This window comes from Corapipo altera, unplaced genomic scaffold (assembly GCF_003945725.1).
Source record: "Corapipo altera isolate COAL_440 unplaced genomic scaffold, ASM394572v1 78, whole genome shotgun sequence".
Taxonomy (NCBI): Eukaryota; Metazoa; Chordata; class Aves; order Passeriformes; family Pipridae; genus Corapipo; species Corapipo altera.
Genome location: NW_020884904.1, coordinates 530976 through 543953, shown reverse-complemented (window position 1 = coordinate 543953; position 12978 = coordinate 530976). Strand labels below are relative to the sequence as shown.

Here is a 12978-nt window from a genome sequence, read left to right as displayed (position 1 = left end):
TGACTCTTCATGAGATCTACACCAGCTGACAGATTTACTCAATTTGGATATTAACAAGATTCTCCCTACCAAGAAATTTTAACATATAACAAGCTAAGACAATTTACAAAATTTTCTTCACTCTTGTACTATATTACAGAATTCTAAAGGACTTTCAGAAAACTGTTTATTCTGTATTTCCCATCAATGACAGGGGTCAGACCTTTACCCACCTGTTCAGTACCACACTTAACTAAGACACTATCTTGAGGAATACAACTAACCAGTCAATTCTAGAAACCTGGGGCTCAAAGTGATCTAAAAGAAGTTATCCTTCATCACTGCTAAGAAACTTTCGATAAACATTTGTCTTTTTTTTTTGTCAATGATGTAAATCACTATTCAAAATCAATATTTACAACTTTTCTTGTTAAACAAGATAAATCTCCAGTAGTTGTTTTGCTTTTTACAGAATTAAGCAGTCTCTGAATATTAGCTGTTGGATAAAAATGATGCATGTGTACTGCTCTACATTTCATGAAAAGTAGAATATGCTAAACCAAGCTTAACAGTCTACATGCAGAAAAAGAGAAGGGGGGTGTTAAAAGTTAAAAAAGTTTTCATTCATTTAAACAAAATACGAAAACAGGTTGATCAAGAGAGAGTTCAAAGCCCTGAAAATTTCTCTACTTCCATGTGATGTTACAAATACCACTAAGCCCTGCCATTGCTCTATTGTAATTATTTTTTATATAAATGTCACATCACAAAAATAAACACCAACACCTCCCAAGAAAGTTTTAGCAGCAGGTTTTCAAACATTCTAGAAAGAAAAGGCATTCTGAAGAGCTCAGAAATCTAGCGAATAAGCTTTAGAACAGAAACTTTTATCAGAGGATGAAGGAAATGACCTGGTCCTCCCATACTGACACATGGCAATCGCAAGAAACAAGGGAAAGAAAACAGGGATAGATGAATGTTGCCCTGTGAACATGAAAACAAGTAGACTGAGCACAGCATGACAGCTTGGAAGGGTTGAAATAGATAACCTTAGCCAGAGAAGCAAGAAAGATATAGTTATAAGCACTTTCCTGCTCATGCTGATACTTGGGCAGCTTCTGCAGCTTGCACAGATGCTGAGGCAGCCAAGTGAATCCTTATTGCCAAGTATGATCCAAGTGCATTCTGTTGATTTATCTTTAATAACTTCATCCCACACAGCAAAACTTTCTATTCAAGTACCCAGCACTGTGATGGGGTTGACTGTGCTGTCTGACAGATGACAATGAATTCTATTTCCATTAGGTCATTCTCCAAATCGAGTTGCTTAAAATTGTCTTGCAGAGTCTGGGGCCCTCCCCAAAGCAATAGGATGTTTCTCTAGTCCATCCATCTGCAGAAATCATTTTTTTAAGAACCACTGTGCTGGAGTGTCTGTGTACCTTCCTGTAATTGGATTTAGCTGCACAGTGTTCTGACCATACCTCAGGCGAGTGGAAAGAGGGCTTAAAGCTTGAGGGTCTCCCAAGCAGCTTGTAACATATAAGCAAAGTCTTTTATCTTGTGTCTTCGGTGCAACTCAAGCCTAGGCTTAAGTGTGTGGATAAATGGAGCCTCAGACACTGTTTGCACCCTGGGAGCACAGATGGTACTGGCAGGTTCAGCAGAGTCTGGAAGGATTTGTACCTTCAGGGTATTTTCACTGTCCTCACTTATTGGCAACGAAGAGAATGAATGAATTATTCTTAACTAAGCAATTACAGTCCAACATCACATGTTAATCCATTTCCTTCTTTTTTTTTTTTCCTCCCAATTCTGAGTCTCCACACAGAAAGAGATGTCTTAGAAAGCAAGGTAGTGACAATAAGTCAAATTCAAATACGCTTATTCTCCTAAACTTTGTTTCTTGCAGTCACCCAGAAAGGTAGGATTACACACACATGTGCTCATGCCAAATGATTTAGCATCTCTTACTGAACTCTAGAAGTACAGATTACCATTTCTCTGTGTTATTTTATGCTTGTCACAGCCAAAAACTGATGACATGCACTATATGCCTGGGAAGCACTGGGAAGACTACTAGCCAAATCTGAGCAGTCAAGTGTTGCTATCAAAGGTATCAGACTTCACGAATTGCAGAAAAATAGCTGTTCCCAGACCTCAGTACTGGTCCAGGAAAAGCTTCCTGGAAGACTCTATCCTTAATTATACTACTATAAATCTAGAAAACACCCATTATTTGGCACAAAAACTGTAATAAGTTTTTATAGGTCAACTACTTTTAACTTGTGACTACATTTAACTTTTCTACGTATTGAAGTCAGTAGAAAAGGATATAGTGAAAAAGTATATTCTTATGACTCAGAACAGGCTTCAAAATGTTGCCATTCTGTTTAGGAAATTCTAAAACAAAAGTATCATAGTATCCAAGGATTGAAATAGATATGTGTTGATAGTAATAAAAAAAAAAATTGCACATCCATCACATATAGAAGAAAGAAAAATACAGAGGGTTTGTTTCCTCTAAAGTTCAAGGTTTCAGAGTTTTTCCATGGTGAGTTTGGACTTAACTATTTAAAACAATAACTGCTTTTGGACTTTTTTTTTTATCATGTAGAATAATTATGAAAATTGCATCCAGCATGTCCATGCTATTTTATGGGAGCTGACCACAAAGAAGGTTTATAAAGAATGCTGAATGCAAACTCTAATTCAGATGCCACCAAAGCTTTACATACAAAAGAGAAAATGTAAATGTTGTTAGTGTCAAAACCCCATCAGTGATTGCTACATAGGTGCCACAGAGGACTGCACTGCAGCACCAACAAATACCACATTATGATGTTCATTTCTGGCATCAGCAGCTCTTAGTAATGGTCACTGCTTCATTTTTTCTTTGAACTGTCCTCTGGAATAAAGTCATTATTTATCCTCTAAGGTCAATAAAGCAATCATTGGGAGGAAGCTTCTATTTTTCACATAATTTTTACTGCAAAGTTCCTTCCACTTTTCAGCAGCTCATAGTCACCAAAGGTGCCCACGACAATCTGTAAGTAAGTGGTCATAACGCCAAAATTCTCCTTTCCCCATCAACCTAAATTTCCAAGATGTTCTTTTAGCTTCCCAAACAGATTATGGGAACCAGTGCCAGTAAGCTAATCTAACTCTATATTGGTACTTCAGTGTTTTGTTGGCACTGCTGATGGATTGCCAGCAGTCTGAGAAGATTGTAAGGCACTGAGTTATTCTGTGCATCCCTTGAGGCAGTAGCAATTTTTACTTTCACGTGTAGAACATCAGAACTGTGTTTTGGAGCCTCTCTTGACTTTTCTGCAAGAATGCAAATACTGCACAGAAAAAGGTCAGAGTGTTGAACATCCACCATGTCCTGACTAGCAGATGGGAGAGAGAAGAAACACTAATCCAGATCCTGCAGTTGGTGGCACTTCACTGCATTCAAGACCCAGGGAGGCCCCTGAACCAACTTCAGCCACAGGTGTTTCAGTTCAGTGAGAAAAGTATAGGTCTGTGTTAATTTATTTTGGTAATGGTAATTCTACTTAGGACAATAACGGGGAAAAACAAAATCCATCAATTTGCGTTGTTGCATATCATTACTGGATTAAAGTTTAAATCTTGTCTCTTTTAAAGGCTTTATAGAACATCATCACCTTTTTATTACTTTACTTAAGTAGTAAAGTGCCTCAAGCAACATTTGTTATGCAGCTAAGAGGGGGGCAGTCCTGAGGGGAAGACCAAGGAGCTTTACTGATAAACAGCTTAACAACACTTCTTGATTGCCAAAGGGACTCTTAAAAATTCCATCTACAAACTTATAACACAACTTGTCTCACCATGCAGCAAGCAGCAGGTTTCACAGTTTTACTGCAGCCTGATGTAAACTTGCCTGTGCTGAGCTTAAGAAAAGGCTGCAAGTGTATTCTTGAACTGCTTTAGTACACATTAAACCAGGTGATTTTTAAACAAGATTATTTTACTGAAACCGAGAGGCAGCAAGTAGAACTGCAAAAGATTTGAGACTGTTCCATAGCCAGTGTAAGACCTGGGACTAGATCACCCTCACAGATGTGGAAGAGGAGGGTGTCTATCTCTTGTGCCCATCAGCAGAGAAGTGAAGTACAGGGAGAGAGGAAAGCAGTCATGGACTATTTTTGCTGGTGGCAACTTCACAGCCTGTTCAGAAATCAATTGCAATTTTAATAACACATTTTTCTGAATGCTCTGGACTATCTTCAGCAGAACCTTTGTGATAGCACTTCCTTAAAAGCCTAAACGTGTTTTGTGTCACTAAAGGCATCCCCAGTCCTGATAAGGCTCTTTGAAATTCTTTGGTCTGCTGCAGGGCAAATCTTGGCAATTTCAAAAGTTTCTCCCAGACACAGATTCAAAGCAAGCAAAGAAATCTCAATTGTCCATGCATATTTGACCAATCTGTCCTATTAAATACAGCAAGTAAAGTCTTAAGAGACAGGACAATGTTTCTCTGGTACCCTTCGTAGTTCTACAGACAAATGAATGCACTTAAAGCAAAGTGCACCTACCTGGTATTACCTATGTCTATTGCTTAAAAAGCATGAATACACCTGCTAGTGTGTACTAAACCATCAGTAAATCATCAATAGCTCCAAAATGAAAGCATTAACCTCTAAAAATAGATCTGTTTTTACTGATAAAGGTCCATTCAAAAAATCCTGACTCTACAGAATGTGCCTATTTTTCATCTCAAAAAACCAAATAGTGTTTTTCTACCCGAGTTTCAGCCAGATGGATGCAATTTTGATCTTAAAAATTAAGATTTTTTTTGATTCTTCTGTGAAAAGAATGGCTGAGAGCCTAACAAGTTCAATTAGGGTTTCTGATTCAATGCTTACTGAAGGCTTGGAGTAACTTCTGAACATTTAGGCTTTAAATTGCTAACACTCACTGTGCAAGTACAACTAAACTCGATCAAGTGCGTGAAGGAGAAAAAAGAATTTAAGAACTCCATTAGTTTTCAATCCAATAAATATTAGACTTATTAACTGATTTTTATTTTAATTGTTAGTTTAACATGCCTTAAAATACTTACTTTAGAATCACACAGCCTGTCCCTGTAGGAGGAGCCGTCCAAAACACCTGAATGCGTGTCCTCCTCCGAGGTGTGCTCTCAGTCACAGCAACAGGACAATTGCTCATGAACTGGGTTTCTTCTTCATCTATGATCTAGGGAAATTTCAAAAGAAGAATGTGAAAAGATAAGGACATACATAGCCAATGTGTCTTGAGCATGTTTTGTCAGTTCATGTTTTCTTCAAGTGGAATATTTATAATACTCTCTGCTTAGCTCAGCAGTACTTCACTAAATTTATTTATAACATGCAGATTGCTCCCTGAATTGAAAAAAAAAAAGCCTCACAAAATAAAGGCAGAACAATAATTCAGTTCAAAGTAAAGAAAATCCAGACCTTTCTGAGCATGGCTGCAAATAACTTTTCATGTTGATAAATATTAATAAATTAAAAATAATAAAATATTCATAATTTCAAGATTTTCTTTTTTAATCCTATGGCAATCAACTGGTTAGGACAGATTGATCATGGTAGAGAAGAAGGTGTTTCAGTTCATTTATTCTTTGCTTGTATTTTAAACTAACATTTATTTAAACAATACTATTCTTAAGGTATCAAAAGACTGTCCAGGTCAAAAGATGCAATATGTGGATCACAATCATTTGTAACTCAGAGTCCATTTTTTAGCCCAAACTGCCAACACTTTTGCTTTTTTGACTGATTGATGTTCAACAGAAAAGTTTAAGTGGTGTAAGTCAGAAACCAGAGAGGTTGATTTGGAACTGGTGTTCTAAGGATTTTACTCAAAGGTGTCACGACAAAATAGCTTTCTCAGTAAATATGTGCTTCATGAGTTGTACTTTAAGCTGTCTCAAAGAAGTTTCATCAGAAACTGCTAAGTTTTCTTTGGAAACAGGCAATGCTGTGATATTGCAAAATGTCTCTTCGAGCTTGCTCAGTGGTCCCCTTTCATTCGATGAAGCTGCAGTTCACAGTGCATTGGGTCAAGATTCAGGTAGTGAACCACCATTTTGAGAAAGAAGCTGTATTTATCAATTTATAACATGATTCAACTCTGAAGCTGCTTTTACAGAATTCTGGTTCTAATAACACACACTCACACACACTTCTACCGAATAACAATTTAAAAAAATTAAAATCTTCTGGCAGTAAGCATAAGTTTAAACTAGCATTTGGACAAAAAACCACTACTTTACATTCTAAAAAAGTGACACTATCTATAGTTGCACCAGATTTGCTTTAGTGAGCAGGCATGCTCTTTCTTACCCAATGATACTACCAGCAGACCCAAACATCTTTAGCTAAGCCAACAACCATTTCTATATTTCCATGGCAGAAAGAAGCAGCAGTGGTCCAGAGGAGTGCTGAGAAACTCTATTTAGCTGGTCAATAGGGCAGCAGTTAATGAGTTTTAAATTTTAAGCCATTAATATTCTTCAAGTTTTTTAACGCTTCGTAGAATCTGTGTAACCAAACACAACGTGCACATTTGCTGGAGTTTAATTAACATGAAGCTGTGGGAAGCATGGGATCTAGTGTAGGCTTAAATTGACTGCACAGTTTGTACTTCCACTGGATACAATGAAATGCATTTATAACTTGAGCATCAAGAAATCCCGAATCTACAATTCTCTCTCGGCCATCAACTGTATTTATTCTGTCTGCCTTATTCCTGCAACAGTAAAATAAAGAAATAAAACTGTCTACTTATCTCTCAGAAAGGTTGCCTCAACTATTTCAGGACTATATCAATTGACCTTTTATCCATATCTCAGAGTAATTCATTCTCATTCAAAACCCAATTTTGGCGGAATCTCTGAGAGAAGAATGGGTGATTTTATACCACCTCATACACAATAAAATACTACTACACATTTTACAAAAGTGTGATAATTCCCATTGAAAAGGTTCTTAGAAGGTCATCAGACAATTCTTAAAAGGAACAGTTTTTCTAGAAAAGCAGAAATATTGCAAATTACTGTACAAGTTACACTAGCTCCATATACTCTTATCAGATGAAAAATGCTGCTGTAGTATAACTCACATTCTCTCTAAAAAATTTTTAAAATATGTTCAATTCAGGCCAAGATTAGATAATTACAATTATGTATAAACACGATTGATCAGATACAAGCTATTCAACAATGACCAATGAAAATTTTCCAAACCTAGTTTAGCTCTGAATGTTTCTTGAGAAGCCCAACTGAAACGAACTCCTGCTCTCCTGAGTACAGAGTTGCTGCCTTCAGTTAGTGAGAACTTAGCTACTCTTATATCACTGAAGATCATTCATCCAGCAGTCATCATTGTAGACTCATCCATGATGCATTTGCATGTTAAGTAAATTCTTATCTCCAGGTGAACCAGTTCTGCTTTCCCCTCCGAACAATTAATGGAATCACAAGGAACACCAAAACCAAATCCAACAACTAATACTTAAGGAAGGAATTGCAAGGAGTAGTAACAACTGTGAGTAGTTATTACAAGTAAAATTTATGACTACTGCAAAAGCAGAACCTGAAATACTTGTTTGAATTCTAGATAGTCAGTATGTTGGAGCACATCCATGCCCCTTTCCAGCTGCAACAAATGAACATGGAAATGTAGACATATTTTGTACTTCTTTCTCTACCTAATTCCTGCCACTTAGCAAGTAAAGAATTTTCTCAAGGAATACAGATGCCTATAATGAAATAATTTAAAAGTTCTGGTTGCATTTTAGAACACAATCCTGGGAGAACAGGAAATGGCTGAGCCTCAAGGCTACATCACGATTTCCTGCATCACTAACCATCAAAGCAGAAGACTTATGCAATAAGTGTCTACTGGAAAAACCTGACCATAAAATAATGTCTTCCATAAAGTGTTCCTTTGAAGGAAAATTAAACTGAAGCTTTCTTAATAAAGACTCGTAGTGTTGACAGAATACAGTACAACTCCTAAATTAGTTGGAAAGGTTCAAACATCAGTTGATTTGAGATTATTAAAGTTATTTTATGATACAGTAGAAAACTGAGAATTGTCCAGATTCTAGGATTTCATATAAATATAAAACTATCTCAAATGCATTTGCTAAAAAGATGATTTTTGTGTTTTTTCCATATCCATGGAGGTTCAATTCTTTACAAAAATTCTTAGGAGCAATAAGAAAGGGTTCCTGATTGATACAGCAGGATTAACAAGCAACATGACATTTTAGGGTGGTGGATGCTATTATTCCACTCACATGCAACATAGGAGAAAAGCAATAGTATCCTGGCCAACTGTAGGGGGAAAAAGAGATACATAATACAATCCTGATTTTTCTTTTGGAATCAAGTCAGACCACAGGCGTGAAGGAAAGAATTGGCAGGGGAAAGGCACACAGATTAAAGTGTAGCATTTGCAAAATTATAGCTTTTAAAACCCAGGTTATCTGTAAAGGGAAGCCTTACATTTTCAGGAATGGGCAAGCAAATTAACCACATGTTGGACATAAATCCTAGAAACAAAAAATAAACACTTGGCCAAAGAATGTGAGGCCTCAGAGGGTGGGATCTCTACGTTACTCACTCTTTCAAATGCACAAATGCAATGACATTAGGTTTTAACATTCTATCTAGTTTTTCTTGTGGAGGGCTTTTTTGCCCATTATGATTGTAGTACTATTGGACCAATTCAGTCCTTCAGGGAAACCAGTGTAAATCCTGAGTAAGATCGCTGGAGTTAACCAGGAGCTGAACGAATATTACAGTGAGTAAAATATGGCTGAACTTGGGTAAATCTGCAAACACAAAAGTAAGGATACTACAAGGGAAAATTTACCAGCTCCAGGCTCAGTCTTGCATTCTTTACATATTCCAAACATCGATGAGGTTGAGGATAAGTTTTGGGTGTTCCTGAAAAGCAGGACTGGATAACTGCTTAGTTGTTAAACAGAGGAACAAGTGGTTTTCTCAGAATTGGAACATTTCATGCTGAGTGAAAGAGCTTGCAATCTGTTTCTGATTTCTATAAACTGTTAGTCAAATAAACTGGGCAGTTAACCTCTGTAACACTGAATTTATATCAGTATTCAAAAAAAAAATAAAAATTCAAAATACTATATACATCACAAAGAAAGGGATTAGTATCAAGTACAAAAGGAGATGAAGTTACATAAATCCTCTACTGGCTTGTGTCCACTTCCTTAGTTAAAACAACTGACTAGGATCTTCAGCACCATTTCTTGTTCTGTGGACACATCATCACTTTCCACCCACTGAAACAGCTGCATTCTACTGGAACAACTGAATTTTAAAAAAATAAAGAAAGAACACGACCCAAAGTTCACAAGATAAGCGACTTTGTCAGTTTTCTTCTTTGGAAGAGCTAACATAAAGTGTGACTTCCAGAACGTTACAAAACTGTCTTCTCCTTGAGGAAACTTTCCAATTACAAAAAGAACATTGGGTCTACATAACAGGAATAATATTTGGCCTTTAGGGATTAATCTAGAACAGAGCTTATTATATGGAACATAAAATTAATGATGTACAAGGTCAGTTTAAAAAACTTACCTCAAAGATACGCTTCACATAACCATATTCTGTGACTAAAGGACACATTATTTCCTTCAGAGTCTGTGCTCAGAATGAGAAGAATCAGAAGTGGGACTTTGCTAGCATACACTTTAAGATTATCAGTACATTCTGGTATCTTCTAGAACAAACTTTATGTAGATGTCCCACAATGTTGCAATGAAAAAATCAAATTTAGTTCTGCAATCATTACCTGAGAACAGACTTTATCAAGTAAAGATGAGATGCACTAGATGATATTTCTGTGAAAGCAGCATCAGCACCATTTCTATGCTTCTCAATCTACCTATCAATGTACTGTTTGTTTTTCCTCCCAGTCACAAGGTAGTAGGAAGCATGGGGGAAGAGAGAGGGGAGAAAAAAGGACCCTTCCAGTTCCACAAAGTATGATGCTAGGCACTAAGATCAATCCTTTGAAGTACATTAGGGAAAGAAGAGGAAAAAACAAAGGATTTATAAATCATCTTCCAAGAAATAAAATAAAAAAAAAACCAAACCAAAACAAACCCCCAAACCCACAACAAAACATAAAAACAAACACCAAACCAAATGTTTGTGTGTGAGATGTTCTAAAGAAAAATATTTTAATTCTGTCCAGCTGGACACCAAATAGTGTTTTCATTGCAAAAAAGGCTGTGTTGGATGATCAAAAGGAAAAAAAACTACTCAGATAATCCTATATGGTAATCTGATGCATTAAAATGTCCCCAAAATTTTTGCTATTGAGAATCTGCTACATGTTGCTCTTCAGTCTAAACAAACCCAAGAGCTGTATTATATCTACTGTAGGGCAGGTAGCAGGGGTTGTTCTAAGGTGCAATTCAAACTAAAGGAGGAAGAAAACAGTTCAATGAGACAAGAACCTGAACTGCATTAAAGATACCACATTGTCAGCTTTTACTCTGAACAGCCTTTCCTGCCTGAGACTGACTATGGAAAGCTGCACAAAACAGCTATTTCTTCTCCACTTAATTCAATATGCATGAAAAAGATTAAAGAGACAATGTATATTGACAGAAACAGATAAAAGTAATTTGACAGCATTAAGTAAATGTAAAATGTTATATTGCATATTTTTCTTACTTTTGAACTATTCTTACTTAACTTAATCAACGTTATAACATGCTGAATTATAAAGCTTACACTGAAGGCTTTTGCTTGTAAATTGAAAATGGTCAGCTGAGTAAAAGCTGCCCATGAAACTCAAAAGATGAATGAACATGGATTGTTGTGAACTGAGAAAGTTTTCAACTAAGTAGTCACTAAGAGTGGACTTCAGGTCCAAAGCTTCCTCTTCATTTCCTATGAAGTTTTCTCCTTGACTTCAACATTAACATCCCTATGAAAACAGTTTGGCAAATTTATTCAAGCTACTTTATCAGATTATATTACTAGGAGGTTTTTTGACAGATAATCCAGCTTTTCCCAGATAACATTACTTTTATAATCTCTAACAGAGAAACTATATTAGGAACAGAAGGCTGTAATTATTCTCAGAGCTATAAATCTCATTGGGTTCCATTGATAACTTTCTTAAAGAAGCAGCTGCTTTGAATAAGGAAAATTCTCTCATTTCAAGTTTAAAAAGCAGTTTGCAAACACTAGGTTCCAGTAGGGAAAGGGCAACACCTTTTTAAATAGTATCATCTTTTGAAATGCCTTCAAATATTCTGGTTTCTTAATGCATCCAGTACTATCCAACAACATTCACCAGAAACAGGGGATTATTTTGAAGGCTGAACTTGCTTTTCACACCTTGGCACACAAAGATTCAAAGTGCACCACTTGGCTCTTGCCAAAGAGAGTAGCCTGGCATAAGCGTCAGAGCATACAAATTAGTCACAGCATCAGGGACGCCAGCACAAGTAAATTGTGTGAAGGAACTCCGTGTGATGTTCTGTACAAAAGCAACCAGTCAGTCTGTGCTTTGCATGACAAATGGTTTAACTTTATTCTCATTGCTTTGTGTCCAGTCTACACAGCTCCTTTTGCAACATTTGAAATGATGTATGAGGGTTCTGGGAAAGATCGAAAATTTTAGTTTCAAAGAAACGGGAGTTTTGGTTTGCTTTGATGTACAATTTAATCAAGCTAGACCTAAATCTAGAGTAAATTTACTGAGGTCAGAGTCTATGCTGACCAATTCAACTTTGTGGTTACAGGGTTTTTTTCATTATATTCAGGCAGTAGCTAAGGAATGGATTTCCTTTTCTGTGAAATGAGAGGCGTTTTTTATGATCCAAATATAATTTAAATTGTGAAGCATGAAAGGACAGATGAAAAAAGGGTAAATTTTATGATTGTGAAATGAAAATGAAGAAATTTTACTTCCAAAACTGTGTTCCAAGGATTAGCAAGCAGAACTGTCCCATTGCAGCCCTAAAACAGACTAATAACCAGTGAGGATGATGGGGACAAAGATCAAGGCTGTGCTGTGATGATCCTTAGTTGGTCCCCTGGTAACAGGGTGAGTGTTAATAAGAGCAGTTCCCTACACCTGAGCCAAGGCCAACCCAAAATAGCAGCTAAAGAAAATAAGGTCCAATATTGAAAAACTAAAAAAGTGGAGCATGGCCACTTAGGGTTCTCACTAGCTCCCATTCTCATTTCTCTCTTCCTGTAATGGAGAGATCAGAATGCAAACAGTTCTTCCAAGATTACAAAACTAACACACTCACATCAGATAAGACTGTAACCACAATAAACAAAGATACATGCAGAATTTATTGCGGAGTACTTCCACAGAGAGATAATTTATAATCACTGTTTTGTTGTCAAATTAGTTCAGTATGAACATTATTTATTTGGCAAAAAATAGGCACTATTCCAATCCAGTAAAAAATTTTCAGAGGGGAAAAAATAACTTTTGATAGATGATGTCTCAAGTGCTTTAGCCTGGGAGAAACATTACTCTGCTGAATAGGTTATTGTAGAGAAATCAATCTCACAATCAATAATTTTTAGATAACAATCACTTGAAAGCAGTAAAAGTTTAAGGATTTTGTGTATTTCCTGTGCAGTCTGTACAGTTAGGACCTTTCTTTCAAGTCTATAATACACATATTTCTTTGGAAAGAGAGAAAACTTCTGTCATCTGCTAAATGTATTTCCCATCATCTTATTTAGTTCTATGTAATGCAATTAACTACCTCATATTAAAGAACACATTCTAATCTAACTTTCTGGATAGACAAAAGACATTGGAAGGTTGTGTAAAGAAATAAATGCTTTTGCAGCCTCATAAAAGAAAGTGATATAAAGCAAGGCAATGTGGATACAACACTTGACTGGAAGGAGGACGTGACTTGTATTGCTGAGCAACCTCTATCAAATCACTTTAGTGGGGTCTG

At 36.4% G+C, this 12978-nt stretch overlaps 1 protein-coding gene across 2 annotated transcripts in view; it reads right to left on the bottom strand.

Moving 5' to 3' along the window:
* SPON1 (spondin 1) overlaps positions 1-12978 on the bottom strand; it is a 190534-nt gene that overhangs the window by 149601 nt on the left and 27955 nt on the right. For both annotated transcript variants that reach the window (XM_027651246.1, XM_027651245.1), the window contains exon 3: positions 5069-5202. In XM_027651246.1, the coding sequence (XP_027507047.1) occupies positions 5069-5202 (134 nt within the window). The remainder of the gene's footprint in view (positions 1-5068; positions 5203-12978) is intronic.